The 20,335-nt window shown below is 43.3% G+C and overlaps 1 protein-coding gene across 4 annotated transcripts in view; it reads right to left on the reverse strand.

The window, feature by feature from the left end:
* LOC126418883 (calmodulin-like) overlaps positions 1-20,128 on the reverse strand; it is a 220,461-nt gene extending 200,333 nt beyond the window's left edge. For 3 of the 4 annotated variants that reach the window (XM_050085889.1, XM_050085887.1, XM_050085886.1), the window contains exon 1: positions 19,991-20,071. In XM_050085889.1, coding sequence (XP_049941846.1) covers positions 19,991-20,056 — 66 coding nt within the window. In that variant the 5' untranslated portion in view covers positions 20,057-20,071. Of the gene's footprint in view, positions 1-19,990 lie in introns of all 4 variants that reach the window. The other variant, XM_050085890.1, reaches the window with a different exon arrangement.
* Between the last annotated feature and the right edge of the window lie 207 nt (positions 20,129-20,335).

Genomic DNA, 20,335 nt, shown 5'->3' on the forward strand with positions numbered 1-20,335 from the left:
AGGTATGGTTCTTTTATTACGGATACATGTTAAATTCCGTCAGATTAGTGAAAAAAATCACTGTAACAATCATGGAATCCCCAATCTATGCAACAGGTACTGGTTGCTGTGAGAACAGGAGAGTTGTCGACAAAAATGGAGCTGTGCATAAAGGAGAAGTGAGTCTCAATGACAACAATGTAGGCCCATTGGTCACTGATATAAATGAGACAGTAGCGCAGCAGTCAAGTTTTGCAGTAAGTCCAACACACATCATACCTTTGCTAGAATTAAAATTGGGCCAACAACAACAAAGAAGAAAAGCCAGAGATACGGTAAGTTAACGATAATAACTTCTGGTCCCCTACTGGGCGGTAGGGACCAAGCTAAGTTGAAGAACCAAGATGAGTTGAAAAACAGTAAGCAGATCAACAAGGGGGGAAGGAAGCCAGTAGAAACGGAAGATAAGACTCAGCATTCCCTTCGGAACTGTTACAGAGATTCATCGGGTAGCAGATCGCTCTACTCCCGCCATGAACCATGGACCTTGTCGTTGGTGGGGAAGCTTGCGTACCTGAGTGAAACAGATAGCCGTACCGTAGGTGCAACCGCAACGGAGGGTTATCTGTTGACAGACTAGGCAAACGTGTGGTTCCTGAAGAGAGCCAGGGTAAACAGTCTGGATGATTGTCTGATGTGGTCTTGTTACGCCAACCAAAACGGCATTGCTGCGCTTGTACTACGAATGGCTTAACGTAAACTACAGCCGTAATTTTTCCCGAGAGAATGCAGTCTTCTGTATGATTAAATGATGATGGCATTCTCTTGGGTAAAATATTCTGTAGGTGAAATAGTCAACCATTCGGATCTCCGGGCAGGGGCTACTCAGAAGGATGTCATTATCAGGAGAAACAAAACTGGCGTTCTATGGATCGGCGCACGGGATGTCCGATACCTTAATTCGCTAGGTAGGCTAGAAAATTCAAAAAGGGAAATGACTGGGTTAGACTTAGATGTGGTGGAAATGAATGAATATCGGTGGCAGGGGGAACAGGATTTCTGGTCAGGTGAATACAGGGTTATAAACACAAAATCAAATAGGGCTAATGGAGGAGTAGATTTAATAATGAATAAAAAAATAGGAGCACGGGTAAGCTACTACGAACAGCATAGTGAACGCATTATTGTAGCCAAGATAGACACGAAGTCCATGCCTACCACGGTAGTACAAGTATACATGCCAATTTGCCCCGCAGATGACGAAGAGATTGAAGAAACGTATGATGAGATAGAAGAAATTATTCAGACAGTGAAGGGAGACGAAAATTTAACAGTCGTGGGGGGACTGGAATTCGATAGTAGGAAAAGGAAGAGAAGGAAAAGTAGTAGGTGAGTATGGAATGGGGGTAAGGAAGGAAAGAGGAAGTCGCCTGGCAGAATTTTGCACAGAGCATAACTTAATAATAGCTAACTCTTGGTTTACGAATCATGAAAGAAGGTTGTATACGTGTAAGAGGCCTGGAGACACTGAAAGGTTTCAAATTGATTATATAATGGTAAGACAGAGATTTAGGAACCAGGTTTTAAATTGTAAGACATTTTCAGGGGCAGACGTGGACTCTGATCACAATCTGTTGGTTATGAACTGTAGATTAAAACTGAAGAAACTGCAAAAAGGCGGGAATTTAGAAAGATGGGACCTGGATGAACTGAAAGAACCAGAGGTTGTAGGGAGTTTCAGAGAGAGCATTAGGAAACGATTGACAAGAATAGGAGAAAGAAATACAGCAGAAGGAGAATGGCTAGCTTTGAGGGATGAAATGTTGAAGGCAGTAGAGGATGAAATAGGTAAAAAGACAAGACCTAGTAGAGATTTTTGAGTAATACAAGAGATATTAATTGATGAAAGGAGAAAATATAAAAGTGCGCTAAATGAGGCAGGTGAAAGGGAATACAAACGTCTAAAAAATGACATTGTCAGGAAGTGCAAAATGACTAAGCAGGAATGACTAGAGGATAAATGTAAGGATGCAGAAGCATATATCACTAGGATAAAAATTGATACAGTCTAAAGGTAGGACTTTTGAGAAGGGACGATCGCCTGCATGAATGTCAAGAGTACTGATGGAAAAGCAGTCCTAAGCGAAGAAGGGAAACCTGAAAGGTAGAAGGAGGACATAGAGAATCTATAGAAGAAAGTTGTTCTTGATGGCAGTATTATAGAATTTTTATTATGCAGTATTATAGAAATGGAATAGGACATATACGAATATGAAATAAAGATATTACACTGCGAGAAGGATTTGACAGAGCACTGAAAGACCTAAGTCGAAACAAGGCGCCGGGAGTAGACGACATTCCGTTAGAACTGCTTATAGCCTAGGAACAGTCAGCCATGACCAAACTTTCATCTGGCGAGCAAGACATATGAAACAATCGAAATACCCTCAAACTTCAAAAGGAACATAAAAGTCCAGTTGCAAAGAAAGCAGTGCTGACAGGTGTGAATACTACCAAACTATTAGTTTAATAAATCATGTTTGATAAACACTAACAAGAATTCTTTACCGACGAATGGAAAAACTGGAAGATTCCGACCTGTGGGAAGATCAGTTTGGATTCTGGAGAAAAGCAGTAACACGTGAGGCAATACTGATTCTACAACTGCTCAGAGAAGACGAGTTAAGGAAAGGGAAACCTACGTTTATAGCATTTGCAGGCTTAGAGAAAGCTTTTGACAATTTAAGTGGAATACTCTCTTTGAAATTTGTGGGGCTATTTACAACTCGTACAGAAACCAGACTGCAGCTATAAGAGTCGAGGGGCATGAAAGTGAAGCAGTGGATGAGAAGGGAGAGAGACGCGGTTGTGGGCTATCCCAAATGTTATTCAGTCTGTACGTTGAGCAAGCAGTAAATGAAACAAAAGAAAAATTTGGGGTGGGCAGTGAAGTCCATGGAGAAGAAATAAAAATTCCGATCATATCGTAATTCTGTCAACGACAGCAAAGGACTTGGAAGAGCAGCTGACAGAATGGACAGTGACTTGAAAGGAGGATATAAGCTGAACATCAACAAACGCAAAACAAGGATAATGGAGTGTAATCGAATTACATCAGGTGATGGTGAGAGAATTAGATTAGGAAACGAGACACTTGTTATTTGCGTAGCAACTGATGATGGCCAAAGTAGAGAAGATATGAAATGCAGACTGGCCACGACAAGAAAAGCATTTCTGCAGAAGAGAAATTTGTTAATGTTGATATAAATGTCAGGAAGTCTTTTGTGAAGGTATTTGTGTGGAGCATAGTCATGAATGGAAGTGAAACGATAAGTAGTTTAGACAAAAAGAGGATAGAAGCTTTCGAAATGTGGTGCTGCAGAAGAATGCTGAAAATTAGATGGATAGATCACGTAACTAATGAGGAGGTACTGAGTAGAATTGAGAAGCAAAGAAATTTGTGGCACAAACTGATTATAAGAAGGGATCGGTTGGTAGGACATATTCTGAGACCTCAAGGGATCACCAGTTTAGTACTTGAGGGAAGCGTGGGGGATAAAACTCCTAGAGGGAGACCAAAAGATAAATACGCTAAGCAGATTCAGAAGGCTGTAGATTGCAGTACTTTCTCGGAGATGTAGAGACTTGCACAGGATAGAGTAGCATGGAGAGTTGCAGCAAAGCAGTCTTCAGACTGAAGACCACAACAACAACAATAAGAACAACAACAACGACTCGAACCTTCAACACAACTGACGCTGCTGAGGGTAACCTACGACTTCCACGTCGTGGCTCCGGGCTATACACAATGCTGGTGTCTAGTTTGAAGGACAGTAAAATTTGGAAACACGTATTTGTTTTGTGTAAATTGTAAATAAATACTTGCCACTATTAAAGTTCCAACCCACGTATATCTGTATTCTGCGAATATCTGAAAAGGAGCCTGGCAGCGGGTACTTTTTAAAGTGCTACATGGTGCCTACTATGGTCTCTATTGGTTTGGTTTGTGACAGAGCTAAGGAAAAACGATTCTTTATATACGTCTATGCGTGCTGTAATTAGTAAAGTGTCTTCATTACAATCACAGTCAGAGAGATGTGCAGAAGTTTGAAAAATATTCTTGGTTCTCTGCCTCACTTTTCGTCAAAGAACTGAAACACATCGTTTAGTGTAAAGTAAGACACGGCCATGCCGAGTATCTTTGCAGATACGCAGTTGGCCACCACCATTAACAGACTAACAGAATATAGTACGGCCGGCCGGAGTGGCCGAGCGGTTCTAGGCGCTACAGTCTGGAACCGCGCGACCGCTACGGTGGCAGGTTCGAATCCTGCCTCGGGCATGGATGTGTGTGATGTTCTTAGGTTAGTTAGGTTTAAGTAGTTCTAAGTTCTAGGGGACTGATGACCACAGTAGTTAAGTCCCATAGTGCTCGGAGCCATTTGAACCATTTTAGAATATAGTACGTAAATGTAAAATATAAATAAGGCTGCTTCCCAAAGGAACCTAGGACCTAGTACTCTCTCATCATGTATAAATCGTATAACGGATTGAACCAACAGCACTGTTGTGTGCAAGAAAGTAACGGGACCACCGGGAAACAAACTGATTTGAATTTTCCAATTGTCATCCGAAGTCTGTACGTTCGGGCGATGAGGTCAGCTGCATTGCGACCGCACACTTGCTGACGTACTGGCTTCAAAGGATATGCTGTCATAGGCCGACGTCGGTCGTCGCAGGATTCCACTGATGTCGGTGCCACTTTAGACGTGGGCTTAAGGGGTTCGCAGAAGCTTTGACCGCTGCCGGGCAATTAGAGCACTGTGCGGGTATAATTCGGTTTGAAAGCGTCGTACCGCTGATGGCAAACCGCTCGGGTCCCTGGCAAGCACATCGAACGGACGTGCTTAAGACACTATCTCGTGTTTTCGAATAGGGCTATTCTACCAACTGTCAGGAAGACGGTGGGATCGTAGCAAGTGACGTGTATTCAGATAGCATTTTCGTATTTGCAATTTACGTATTCTTTAATATTATGCAGAACTGATTTTCCTTTCACGTTACATTTTGCATTCGAACTTGCTGTGGGGAGCGTAACGCCTCAACGCTCTCTCTCCGTCTCATCAGAACCTGTAGTGATCGGTATCTGTTTGTGATTTAACTGTTCGTAAATTCAGGTGACTTACAAATAGTTTCTCTCACTCACAAGACCGTGTTTTAGAAGCTTGTAACACTATTTGTGTGTATGATCTCCTTCGAAACATTATAATAAATATTTCATACCTTTTGGTCTTTGTGAATTTATTATCTTGCACAAATTCCTTTGTTCAGTACTTCCACCACTGTTTTCTAATCTAACCGGATACTTAAAATTTTCTTGATAAAAATGTACTAGTGCTATTCTTTTTTACAATGAATTAAGAGGTAACGGAACATAAACACGTAAGGGATGTAATCATCTTCTGTGGGAATTGTACATCTCCGCAAATAATGCAGCACTTCGAGACACACGGCGGTAAAGACAGCGTCAAAGGAAAATTTCTTCTGTCAGACCAGATTTACAGGGTTTCAAGCAGCTTAGGTCACAAATGACATAGATATTTGTGCTTCAAAAGTTGAACCTACTACACTTGAACCAGTATGGTATGGTGTTTACAGTTAATGTACCAATTTACATTTCTGTATTACTACTTCCGAGCCGGCCGGAGTGGCCGTGCGGTTCTAGGCGCTGCAGTCTGGAACCGAGCGACCGCTACGGTCGCAGGTTCGAATCCTGCATCGGGCATGGATGTGTGTGATGTCCTTAGGTTAATTAGGTTTAAGTAGTTCTAAGTTCTAGAGGACTGATGACCTCAGAAGGTAAGTCGCATAGTGCTCAGAGCCATTTGAACCATTCTGAACTACTTCCGAGCAGGAGCAATCCTTGCCTCCGCTTCACTCCGCCCCACCCCCTCCTCCCTCTTTCCGCTGCGCTTTGTGAAAATTTTGCCATATCCGAAGCTTCATTAAAGCAGTCAGATAGCCTTATTAATGGGTCATGTTCAGTGGGTGCGGTTACATTTCATTGCAGAAATGGCGTTCATAGTCTTGAATGAGCGTCTGTTTCAACAGGAGTTTCAGGCATTCATTGCATTTAGAGGTAGCCAGCAGACTTCCGATCATTTAAACAGTCGAACGCCCATGTATAAAATAGTTCAAAGCTTTTGATCACTTTAAAAATGACTTAAGCAAGCAATCGAGAAAAAGTTTAGAAATGATTTGAAATTATTTTTACAGTTTGTTGGATGCTCCTATGTGCATACATTATGAAACAGTGGATGAGTATAGTCTCGGTTTTTAAGCAAAAACTAGTTTTTCAGGCATTTCAACGTTTATGATGACATCACCCGAACCACGTATCGCACAGTGATATAATTTTGCAGGTACATTCAGTGATATATATGAACACTGCCTGCAAATTGTGTAGCGAGTACAGTAAGTAGTAAAGAAGTAATAAATTAAAACGTGATGTCTGATGCGGCAGTTTTACTGCAGGCACAGCGAATATGTAGAAAGCGATAAAATTTTATCGTTTATCATTTTGTGGGAATGGGGGGTGACAGCGAGAAAAAGTTTCGCAAAGATTTGAAATTATGTATAAAGCTTTTTGACGTCACTACGGACTGTCGTTCTCTAATACTGATCGAATGTAGTCTGGGTATCTGCGTGCGGTTGGTTACACTGCCTCAAGAGATGTACACCGTTTATAACAGTAATACTTGTTTTACTGTGTTGACCCATTCACATGAGATTATACCTCTCAATGAGTAAATTATGTCAGCTTTTTGAATTTTTAAAGTCGGTCACTATTCATACGAAATATTAGAAATCAAATTTTTGCTGGATGCAGTTAGATATTCTCTCGGTTCTCTGCTCCAGGCTAATCGCTTAGTAATGTATATTAAGAAGCGACATGAAATTGAACCGTCAAACAAAATCAGCGCGCGAGAAGGTAAGTTGAAGGGTTCGTTGGAAGTCTTGTCAGCAAAGGCAGTGGACCACATGGGAGACACTGGTGCTACCCATTATATACGCCTGTGTCGAGAGCGTTTTCAGTGTAGACAGGAACCGTCGTACTGGATGTTGGCAGCAGTCTGTCGTCACGTGTGTGAAACAGAATCTGCATGCAGTGTCTGACTGTCGCTGTTAACCCTGGACGGTTCCAAATTCAAGCCCCCACCCCACGCCCTTCTCTGTCTATGTAAACCCAAATGGAGGAACGTGTGTTACAATGCGTGGACAATAATCTCTGTACAAATACAAGTGGTGCATGCAGTGGTTATACATTACGTCTCAGTGAGGTGAGAAATTTAGTACACAGATCTACCACCTCTCGCAGCATACCTTCTCTCAGTCGGCTGACCTCTGATTCGAACTAATCTTGGATGACAGATTAGGTTACGTGATTCCATGCAGTTTCAACTCTTAGTATACACCAATGGTAGTGACTGACGAGGGGAGGCGTGGCAGTCTCTCAGTGACACACGACCACATGTTTTCAATGAGTGAGAGTTCTGAGACATCGCCGATCTTGCGTTATCTTGTTGGAAGACTGTCACGGTTGAATCGGAGATAGGGCACAGCTACTAGCCTTAAAACGCTAGAGAGTAGGCGTGCTGTCCAAATGAATGGTTATCGTGTTTTGTTTTAAGTGGCACCATGTGCCAATACGCCACATTCTGGGTCTGCATGACAAGGGCAGTTACCGTCTGGCCTCCATTCGCCAGTACTTCCATCGTGACTCTGTTCACAGTACCGGCAGTCGTCTGACGCAGCACTGTCGCCACGCTTTTCTCTGCTGCTTTATCAAGGGAAGCTACAAAATTCGCCATTTTGATAGTCCTTAGTGCTCAAGAGGTAGTCGCAATGTCCATATGGCTAGTCATCTTGCTGGATGGAAATCACTTTCCCGACGTGAGGTACGTGGCGTGGCTGTACGGTTCTGTAACAATAGTTCTATCCTCTCGGGCGCTAATCGCGTCGAGTCGAGATACTACATGGCCGTTCTGAACACATCTATTCCATATTCACTTGACATTTGTAAGATCGCGACCAAACGTGATCAGCAGTACTGCAGAACCATAAATCGCAGTTTCAGTATGCCACGGTCCTACCGCTGTCGAAGTCTGACACATGTCACCTTACACAAGGAAAAGCACGATTTCTCGATAGCAAAAAAAGCTGTAGAGTGATTTCTAAAATGAGAAACTCGCTGCATCATCTTTCCTTATATGCAGTACTTCGTTGGTGCTGCTCTTACGTACAGTGGACAGTTGTCCTGAAATACTAATCATTTTGGTACCCAAGCACGGAATACATTACATGTCAGTTTGACGTTTGATGCATACCGCCTTGTGATGTCGCGATATCCATGGCCGGCATTGTATGGTTTATCTTTACAGAGTTAGTAATTACATTTCTTTACAATTTATATCTGACACTTCACGCGTCCAATGCGAGACTTCTACCTACAACTATACTTCCTGTATTTACCCTAACCAAACACAAAGACAGTACCAACAAGTTCTAGTTTATGCCATACAGGTCATAAGGAACAAAAGGCAATAAACTAAAAATCATATATGTTTCCCTAGGTAAATCTCTGTATGGCTGGAGGGTTGAGAGGCAACCACCGACGCGTCTCATTACCTGACTACCACTAGTATATCTTTCTAGAGACTGGGAACCCTCCATCTCTCTTTCGTTCACCTTCGTGTCGCACAACTCTCGTAACTGTTCCTTGATATTTTGGATACTGGTAGTGGGCTGAGCTGACGTCGACATGGTACCACACATGTTATATCGTGGACATATCTGAGGATCTTGGCGAGCATTGTCCTGTTGGAACATGGCACCATGATACAGTCACATGAGAACGTAGGATGTCTGTGACATATCGTTGTGAGTCAGAATTCCCTCAGCCACCGCCAGCTGGCGTCAGACGCGGTGGCTACCAACACCGTGACACCAGTGTGATACCACTGTGTCTCCCAAATACACTGGGAGAACGGAACCTCTGCCCAGGTAGCCGCCGTACACGCCGATAATGCAGTATCGCGATTCATCACTAAACACAGTGAGAAGCCATTCATCAGGAGTCCATGCTTCCTGGCATGGCACCACTCCAAACATAGCCATTCGTGTTGTGGTGTTAACGGCATTCTATGCGTGGGAACGTAATTTCCTAGCCCAGCTGCTGCTACCCTCCTCTTATCTCCACCGGTTGACCCAGAATGTTGCAGGGAGTCCATCACCTGTTCTCGGATGGCAGGGGTAGATGTGAAGGAGTTACAATGTGCTTGGTGCACGATGGCAGTCCTCCTTTGTGATGGTCAGTCGTGGTCGATCGGTAAATTGACGAAAATATCCGCCCTCACATTCCCAAGCCCTCCAGCATCGGGTCACTGTCTCATCCAAATGTCGCGGAAATGCGAATATTGCACTATTCGACCAGCCCGCCAATGAGGCTTCTTTCAAACTCGGTCAGGTTCTGCTAACGCTGTCTCACACGAGCACACGTCGTGCCCTTCCCATGGATCTCTCAACACCTGACGCTGTTCACGACCCTACAATGTCTGGTGGCAGTACTAAACACGAACAATTCTGATACACGCTGGGTACGATTCTGTCACAGAGAATTGCAAGTCTAATTATATAAATGTCCGCCGACGGTGTGTACGAGTAGCAAGTTACATTGACATACCACCATGTCCTCTGGGTGCTTCAGTCTTTTTGTCAGGCACTTATGTTATACGTAACACCAGTTCTTACTGTATTCTTCCTCAAACCAAGCTTCTGCTCCGTCTCTGATGACGTTTTGTAGACGACTCGTTAAGCCACATAAGGTTCTCTGCTTAATGACGTCGGATGAAACAGCAACACCCAGCAACAATGTTGTTTTGGTGCGTTTCGTTTTCGTCACTACCTCCTTATCGCGCGCACACCGGACACTTGTTTTGCGACACCCGCGTAGCCCTGCCTCTCCCGGATACCGATCGCCGGCCGTGAGACGACCGCTTCCGATTCACGAGCGTGGCGACGGCTACTTAGCGGCGTCACCATGGCAACAGATGGGCAGGGCGTGACCTTTGGGTGCGATCTGTCAGCCATGTGCGCTGCTGTTGGCATAACAAACAAGCGGAGCCTGGGAAACGGAGCGCTACATGTGACGCATATGACTAACCTCGTGTGTATACATCGCAGCAGAACGCAGCCGTCTGATAGTTCCTCTTTACTTGTCAATATCTTGACAACTCAGACAGAATCAGTAATTGTTTGAGGACGATTCTGTTGTCTACAGGGTGGGCGAAAAGTTCCCGCATCCTTGTAACCCCTGTTTAGTATCAAATGTTAATATGCATGATGGTAGCTCTGTTATTCCTTATTATTTGTTGGAATCAATCGTTGGAATTCATTCTTACATGCTTTCACAGTGGAAATCAAGTTTTAGTCTGTAGGCATGGTGAGCCGGCCGAAGTGGCCGAGCAGTTCTAGGCGCTACAGTCTGGAACCGCGCGACAGGTCGCAGATTCGAATCCTGCCTCGGGCATGGATGTGTGTGATGTCCTTAAGTTAGTTAGGTTTAAGTAGTTCTAAGTTCTAGGGTACTGATGACCTCAGATGTTTAGTCCTATAGTGCTCAGAGCCATTTGAACCATTTTTGTAGGCATGGTAGATGTAATTGGTCATAGTTACACTACAGTGGAGCGCTTAGTGGCAAGCATATGGGTGCACGACCAACACACACGGCGGAGAATGAGAAAGATGATGGAGCATTTTAGGAAAGGTGTAATAAGGCTCCACCGCGAAAGTCGACACTTCTGGATTGGTAAAGACGTGCTTTTGCTTTTCGCGGCGTTAAAGAGAGCAGCGGAGAGGAAGGAAGAAGGCCTGAGAAGAAACATGTGCCGGAGTCTCCGCTTCTACTAAACAGTCTCTATGAAGTCTACATGTAAACGTGCTTCGGAACTCGGCATGCCGAAGACAACAATACCAGATCACATGGAAAAAGACCTCAAGGTCAGACCTTTTCGACCGACGTTTGAAGACGAATTATCCGGTACTATCGGAACGAGCGCGTGTCTGCATGCCGTGCTTCGTTAAGTCAATTTCCAAGTGTAGTGAACCGTATCAAGGTTATGTTTTCAGATGAATGTGCCATTTATAGCAGCTCATGTGCTAGGAATACTGACGTTTGGGCCAAAGAGAATCCTTTTTACAGAGACGAGTTATAAAGGAGCGTGACTTCCAATCTGCGGATTTCTGTTACTGATTTCCAGAATTAGTTTTGTTACCATCACATACACATTACTTACGTTTCGCTGCAACGAGTTTCGACTTATCATAAAAGTGATTCTTTTTTTCGTTTTAATTTGAGTTTTGCAGATCCATATCTGAATATGACAGCTACGGGCTACTGAGTACTACGCTATAACTATTTTCGAGACGAGCGGTCTCATTCACAATAGAGCCTTTGTTGTAGAAACCGGTCCAGTTTAACCATAATGACATGTCTTCCGTGCCTAAGACAATCAGTTAATTTGATTTTGTGAGGCAAGTATCTTGCTACTACGTGCGCATGTCAGTATTGTATTGTATGTGGAACGTACGACAAGCAGTCAAGGGTTAGAGCACTCGTCTCGAAATTAGTTGTGACACAATAAAGGAACAGTGGCCCAGCAGCTGAGGTAGAATTACTTCATGTCCATAGACATAACCACCACCTGAAGCTCCCTGTTTAATCTGCTTCGTTCCTCACTGCTAATGGCTTTGCTTCTTACGGCGGATACAGTGCTTAGCGGTTTCCCGCCCACGTAGACAAGTAAGTTACTTTTTCCTGTAGGCATTTTTGAGCTGTTGCAATTTCCTACTTCCTTCTCGCGAAATGAGAGGTAAGTTAATGATTTGCAGTTTCGGTCATTACATAGGAAAATTAAACTTTTTAGGAAGCTATGATCCGTTTACTTGCACACCGCAAGGAAATCACGATATGTCATAATACCCGTACGTTAGTTATTCGACACAGCATAACGATGTGTAATTGGTAGGTATACAGCATCTATACATATTATAAATTGGAGTCCCGCGTCACCTTTCCTATATGTATGCTAAGGGTAGTCTCAGGCCGCGGTGGCCGAGCGGTTCTAGGCGCTTCAGTCCGGAACCGTGATGCCGCTAAGGTCGCAGGTTCGAATCCAGACTTGGGCATGGATGTTGTGATGTCCTTAGGTTAGTTAGGTCTAAGTAGTTCTAAGTCTAGGGGACTGATGACATCAGACGTTAAGTCCCATAGTGCTTAGAGCCATTTTGAACCAGGAACTGCTGCAGGGATTTTGATACGTTTCCACTAATGACTTCTTGCCTACATGTCGGTGCTTACAAAGGGCATTCATCTAAAACTTGCACCGCAAATATTGCAGAAATGGAAAGCGCTACTCTTATGTGCTTTTCACAGAATGGATAGGTAGTCAGCGGCTCTTATCGTTAGCCAGTTAACAGACTATAGTAATACGTAGAAAGTGTTTTCTTTGTCAAACATACAATTTTTTAAAATGTAACAATAGCTATTGGCATTAACATACTACAGCAGGATAAATTACGATCTCAGTGATGTTGCAGGATTTTAGTGCGAGTCGTTCACGAGATATAGTGTTTTGAAAATTTCACACACAGATACTTACACAATGCCTGTGGTAGCACGCTCTAAATACACTAGTTATGTGGATTCTGAACAGTAACTAGACAACTGAACAACTGACCATCACAGGTTGTGTTCAAATGACCACCGGCAGTGGCCATACCACCCCCCCCCCCCCCCCCCCTTCGCTTAGTCTGCTACTGAACGAGTCTGCACACGTGTTAGCATTTCATCGGGGATATCCTAGCAGGCTGAAGAAATACGTCGTTGCGTATCATCGGATTCAGTTCCAATGTTCTTGTAGAAAGCTTCTTTTAGCTTCCCCACAGAAAAACGTCTAAAAGCGTCAAATCCAGGTAAGGGCCCGGCCGAGGTACAGGTCCTCTGCGTCCAGTCCGATGGCTCGGAAACAACTTGTGAAGATTTGCTGTAGTACTTCGTGCACTATGCGCTGAGCCATCATGCTGGTAGTAAAGGTTCCTCCAGGTCTGTAGAGGAAAGTTTTCTATTATTCGCGGAAGATGGTGTATTAGGAAGCTGCGATACTTGTGCACGTTCAATGTTCCGTCCGCGAAAAACGGGCATATGTGCTGATAGTTCACTTCCCATACCATACGTTTACACTCCATGAACGCTGACATTCCACCTGACGAAGCCAACGGGGATTGCCAACAGATCAATATTGCATGTTTCGGCGGTTTACATGGTCATGATTTGTAAATGCAGCTTCATCACTAAACAAGATACGTGCTGCTTCTGGAATATCCTGTCTTGATGCACATGTACAAAAGGTGACACGATTTGTATAATCGCTTCCATGTAGCTGTTTATGGAGACAGATGAAATAGGTATGGTTCCTATATCAATCGAGAATGTGTAGGACAGTTTCTTGACTCATGCCACTTCCTTGCGTGATTGCGCGGGAGCTAACTTGCGGACCAACTGCAACAGCAGAAAGAGTATTACTTTCTCACTCTTCTGTCAACACCTGTTACGTAACTGACTGAAGAAGTTGACAAATAATTGCCGAGATGGCCCAGGTCTGTTGGGATATCTTGCCGCATACATCATACAAGAACGAACTGCATTCTTACTACACTCTCCATACACCATGAGCATGTCGGCTTTATCTGCATTGGTAAATCCCACCATCCACTCACGATCTACTGTTTGGAGTGTCACACACTAACTGCCTTGCAAGTCGCAATGCGCTCAAGGAACACACATGTATACCGTAAGCAAATAGACTGTACACCGTAAGCAAGTAAGTGTCGCTGTGGAAACGTTGCACAATACGATATCTCCTAGACGACTCACACTAGAACCCTGCAAACCCTTAAAAAATTTACCCTACTTTTTGTTTCTTAATGTCAATAGGGATTGTTCCATTTAAAGAATTGTATTTTTGCGCAAAAAATACACTTTTTAAGTATTGTTACGATCCGTTTATTGCGATCCATTCCAGAATGTTGCTCAATTGAGTGGGACTCGTACCAAATAGCACTCACATGGGACATTGAACTTAAATAAGGAAGGGCAGCACGAACGTTCACAGGTTTCTCTAACTTACGGTAGAGCGTCACAAACAAACTGAGATGGCAGTCCCGAGGAATCCTACTTATAAAGTTTCGATAGCCAGTTTAAAGAATAATCTAGGAATATAATGAAGCCCTTATGTATCGCTGCGGGAGGGAAAACTAGATTTGTTACTGTTAGGTTCGAACAGCAAGGAAGATGCTTCGGGAACTCAAAATGGGAATCCGTAGGGGGAATGCGACATTCTTTTGAGGACCATAGTGAGAAAATTTGGAGAAACGACATTTGTAGCTGACTGCAGAACGAGCCTACTGTCGCCAAAATACATATCGCATTAGGACCACGAAGATAAGGTACGAGAAATTAGTGCTCATACGGAGGCATATACATAATTGGTTCAAATGGCTGTGAGCACTATGCGACTTAACTTCTGAGGTCATCAGTCTCCTAGAACTTAGAACTAATTAAACCTAACTAACCGGAGGACATCACACACATCAATGCCCGAGGCAGGCAGGATTCGAACCTGCGACCGTAGCGGTCGCTCGGCCCCAGACTGTAGCGCCTAGAACCGCACGGCCACTCCTGCCGGCTATACACAATTGTCTTTCCTTTGTTCTGTCTGTGAGTGGAACAGAAAAGGAACTGACTAGTAGCGTTACAGGGTATCCTCCACCACGCACGGGGGGTTGCGGAGTTGTATGTAGATATGGATGTAAATGTAGATAGCGAAGAGAAGATTACACTAATAACCCTGTAAATGGAGCGGGGAGAGACTTTAATATTGGGTTCAATGGGACGTAACCGGTACCATGCACTTCACAGCGGTTTGCAGAGCTGCAGATTCAAGTGAAATAGCGTAGTTGTTACGGTTAACTTCTTCATCAAAATGTGCATGACCTCTCCCTAGCGTGAAATCTCGAATCTGTAGTTAGCAGTGTATTTCAGTTCCGCTCGTCCCGCCATCAGTCTAAACACGAAGCCATTCGTTTATGGATATCGAGACCGATCGATACCGGTGGAGAACCTTGGAGCATCTGGTTTCAGCAATCCTTTTGCTCATTTGTGGCATTAGATCTACACTATGACAAATGTGGTGTAACGCGGGTGAGTATTTCAGAGGCAGTAGCTTACACGATTCTCATGACATGCCTAGTTTCATTTTTCTCTTTTGGTTGTTAATTTATGGAAAGACGATCTCTGGTGTGTCAGCTGTGACCTTGCCAACTATCCTCAGAATTGGGGAACATATTTGTCTCAATTTCTTCTGATTTGCGAATTTCGATTAACAGGAATGTGCTTCACTGTTTGCGTATGGGAGGTACACAGCCTAAGTTTTCCGTCAGCCAAACCCATGCAATTTTTCTTGGCTAGCATAATTGAGTGCATGATGTGTAAGATATATGGTGTACACCAGCAGTCCTGCGTAAGCTCTGTGTGAATTTCTTCAGCTGTTACAACCTTCCCGTTGTCAGTGTCCATTCGCACTTGTTTTTATACTGTTCATCACATCACTCTTTATGTTTGTTTTGACTGTCATTCCAGAGATTTTCCGCGTAGTAGATGTCGAGGTTGTTTAGCCCACTCTAGCATGCACTGGTTTACGCCACTGACTCATACAAGCTTTCAAAGAGAAGTTTTTGCCAACTACAGTAAGCAGATCGTGACATATCTTCGACAGAGGTTCCTCTCTCGCTCATTACTGTATGGAAAACTAGTATTTCCAAGCAGAAATATTGTTCTGTCTGTTTTTTGAAAATCAATTTTGTCATCTACTGAACATTTTACATACTCATGTGCTAAATAATTTTTATTGGAATACGACTGATTTTTGTTTTTACTGAAAAATAATTTTGAGGAAGGCTGTCAAATCTACTTGTGAATGTACTATTTCTATTTGACCAGCACTCGTTATTTGTAACTGTTTTCGTTTCAGAACTAAGGTGCTGCTTCTAAGTTGTGTTTAAAAAGGCTTAACTCTTGAAACATGAGGCTACTAAATGATCGTTGGTTAACGCCACGTATTAATCTTATAGTGCATATCTGCGCAACAGAAACTATCCTCCTTAGAAAGTGGCACCACAGACGGGTATTCCAGGCAACATTAGCAAATGACAACATGCTAAGTATGTCAGAGGGTAATGTTTCTTTGAGGCTAAAGCAGTTGAGTTACACATTAACTACCAAATGCTATGTTATTGTGTTAAACCAACATATTCTGAACTGTTATCTCATTTCGAGGCTATATATTGTTGTATTTGCTTAGCAGTGATTGCTTTCTCATGAAGTAGGCGCTGCATTTTTTGTTGTTGCCTTTGACTGTCTCCGATAGTTGCGGTGAACAAACACATCAAGCAATTTCGCTAGACAGTTGTGTTAAGCGGAGCTCAGATATTACGATTTCAGAAAATGCATGCTTTGATTTAGTGAAACTGCAAGGAGAATATAGTTCTCAGTATATTATTCGCTGCAAAATTTTTGGACATTTTAACTAAAGCAAATGACCAACAATCTGCACTGCCGTTTTACAGTTCAATCCAATTTCACAGTTTGTCCATAATGGGTTTTTATTACAACGCACCCATTACAACAAATTGGCAAAAACGGGCAGTGGGCACATGGATATACGGTCTACGTAACTAAGTAACAAACCGTATTTAGAAGCAAACTGACAAAGAATGGTCAAGCCCACACACATGGTAATGAATGAAAATGCTGCTCGTATCGACATGTCTAGTTGATGGAGGAATTAGTATTTGTAACGTTATATTTGAGGCATAAAACATTCACGAACCAAAACGTTCTGTTTTTTTTCTTTTCTTATATCTAAGAACAATCAATGGTTTTATTTTTAAAATGAACGGTTTAGCTGTTATTTACAAATGTATAGTAAGAATGGTTTACAAAATCAATACCATTCCTGTCCATATTTAGACGTAATTCCCATCAACTTCTATACGTTTGTTCCTTCTTCTTACAAGTCTTTGTATCCCCTCAGCGAAAAGTTCTTTACTGTGACATCGAAACCAGTTTTTTTTTTTTTTTTTTACTTTTTCTCTTGACCTCATCGTTGTCGTTGAACCTGATGCCATGGAAAGCTTCTTTCAGGGAACTAAATAGATAAAAATCCATAGGGGCAAGCTAAGAGCTATAGAGGGGATAAGGTAGGAGCTCTTATCCCAATTTTCCAACAGTTTTCAGCGTCACTTCTTCCGTACGAGTTCGAGCATTGCCTTAAATAAGAAGTACGACATTCCTCTACCATCCCTTACGGTTCTTCAGCGAGGAGTTGACTTTGTTCTCAGTCACGTCTATGGTACAGGCTGTCGATAGCTCGTTGCACCTTCAAAAAGTCACAGGAATGTCGACGACTGTCACTCCAACAGATGAGAAGCATGACCATAACATCAGATGGTGGCGTTCTGTTCGAGGAAGTCACCGTGTTTCCACTGCTTTTTGGCTCTAGAACTCCGATACAAAATGACCTACACAGACTTCATCGCAGATTAAAGTCCTGTCCAAAACTGGATCACCTTCGCAACAGAAATGATTTTCTTTTTCGGTGCAAATGTGAAATCGCTGTTCATTGTGATGAACGGTAAGCTCATAGGGAACCTACCTTACCCGAGTCTTATATAGATTGGTTTGAGTGATACAATGAGTTGTGTCGACACATACCCGACATTTTTCAGGAATTTGTTCAACTGTAAGTTGCCAGGATTCAGGCATAAATCAGTCAGTACCAATCAGCAATGCCGAAGTCGATCTGATACCGCCAGCTAAGAGTGGTGCTCGTCGGTTAAGGTTTTGCGACTAGTTTTTAACCTTTTGTAAACACACGTAAAAATTCACACGGTTCATGTAACTACTGCTGTATTGCCCGTTAATCCGACTGAATATTTATGAGGGTTGTACACTTTCCGAAAATAAAAATCGGCTCGCACGAAGTTGTTCTGCAAAAGTACTTTCTTCGAGTGCTAAAGTAACTAAAGCCTTAGTATTTAGGATTACAAATGACTAACACTTTCAGTACTGTTATCAACTGACACTTACAGGAATTTCAATTAGGCGTTAGTTTTACTGTGTGTGTTTATTTACTTGCTGAATGGCACTTTTACAAACATCGCCAGATCAGTATTTCAGCATAAGAAGCCTCGAAGAACAGCGGCGCATGCATTGTGATGCTCCAGTGACTGTCGTCAGATACAATAAAACAAGAGAAAACAGAGTAAGAAGTGAATGGGATTCGCGCACTTTGGCTATGTTTATGGACAGTTCGTCCATTCTGGGAATCGAGGAATTTGTCGTTTTTTGTCTATTATCGATATTGATACTGGCAATATCTTTCAAGACTTTCGAGAATGGTTTAATTTCAGGTTTGAATTGTGATCGTAAATAACAAAAAAAATTTTTTTTTCGTATTTCATAATTACAAAACAACGATTTCGGATTTTTCCCTTTACTTGTATTGCAAAACCTTGCTTCTGGCAAAATTGCATGATTCTAGATCGAGGACCGAGCGAGGTGGCGCAGTAGTTGCACACTGTACTCGCATTCGGGAGGACGACGGTTCAATCCCGCGTCCGGCCATCCTGTTTCCGTGATTTCTCTAAATCGCTCCAGCCAAATGGCGGGATGGTTCCTTTGAAAGGGCATGGCCTACTTCCTTCCCCACCCTTCCCTAACCCGATGAGACCGATGACCTCGCTTTTTGGTCTCCTCCCCCAAACAACCCCACCCAACCCTCTACATCAAGGGGAAATACCAAATAGGTTTTGATGAGTGAGTTTTCGAGTATAAATATATATGAGACATAAATGGCCGTATATTTTAATTGCACTATATGTGACATAAATGGCCGTATATTTTAATTGCACTGAATTAGAAGCTTACAATTTTTACACCGCCAAGGAAACGTAGACCTTAGTATGTGACACAAATTTTGAACTCGATGCGTCTAGTTGTTCCTAAGAAGAAGGGTTCTTAACAGTTGGGGATACAGACAAACAGACACACTGATAGACAGACAACAAAGTGATCTTACAAAGGTTCCATTCTTACAAATTGAAACACAGGACGATAAAAAGAAACACTGCTCAATTACTCCCTTTCCCAATCGGCAATTCGTTGTAATTAACTAAACAGGAATTTTTCTAGCCATTCAGTCAATATACCGAAAGCTTCAAAATAGTTCAAATGGCTCTGAGAACTATGGGACTTATCACCTGAGGTCATCAGTCTCCTATAACTTAGAACTACTTAAACCTAACTAACCTAAGGACATCACACACATCCATGCCCGAGGCAGGATTCGAACCTGCGACCGTAGCGGTCGCGCGGCTCCAGACTGAAGCGCCTAGAACCGCACGGCCACACCGGCCAGCTAAAATTCAGTCAGAGTGAACTTATTATGAAAAACTCATCTATATGAATTAAAAGACTTTCAGAAGTTTTCTGATTTTTATATCTCACAAGCAATCCAACACTTGGTGAAAAAAAAAAAAAAAATTCTGAAAGCTTCGTGCTGAGCGTACGCGATTCTGGGAAGAAATGGATAAACCAGCAAAGGACCAGATTTTACACAAAAGGGCGGAATACGCGACTGCTTCACTAGGCCAGACCAGAGCTTTGAAAATAATATGGTAGAATCCTTAAGCTGGAACTTTCGCCCCGTGATAGGTTCAGCAATAAGATACTCTACATGTTAGAAAATTGGGGGGATTGGAGCGCGCGCGTGAGTGTGGTGCGTACCCTGCTGTCTCCACGTCTTTATAGACTAGGCACAGTGTTGGTACTCACCATGTCTTGTTGGTCGGTCTGGTCGGGCGCTGTGATGGTGAGCCTGGGCGGGCACGGACTGAGCATTGCCGCTGCGCGACGCGTCTCAAATAGCGGGCAAGCCGGCGTCACGCTCGTGACGACAGCGCGGGGTGTCGGTCGCCGTCTGACGCGGCGGCCCGAGGTGATATGACGTGACGTGACGTGACGGGAGGCGCGGAGCGCTGGCGCGGCTTCGTTAGCAGACACTCTGCCGCCGCTCGAGAGCCCCACCTGGAGAGGGCCGTGCCGCCATGCTGCCTATCCACCTGCCCCTGAATCTTCGATCCTGACTGGGATCAATCGCGGACCCCGCAGTATCTGTCC

Source organism: Schistocerca serialis, chromosome 9 (assembly GCF_023864345.2).
Source record: "Schistocerca serialis cubense isolate TAMUIC-IGC-003099 chromosome 9, iqSchSeri2.2, whole genome shotgun sequence".
NCBI lineage: Eukaryota > Metazoa > Arthropoda > Insecta > Orthoptera > Acrididae > Schistocerca > Schistocerca serialis.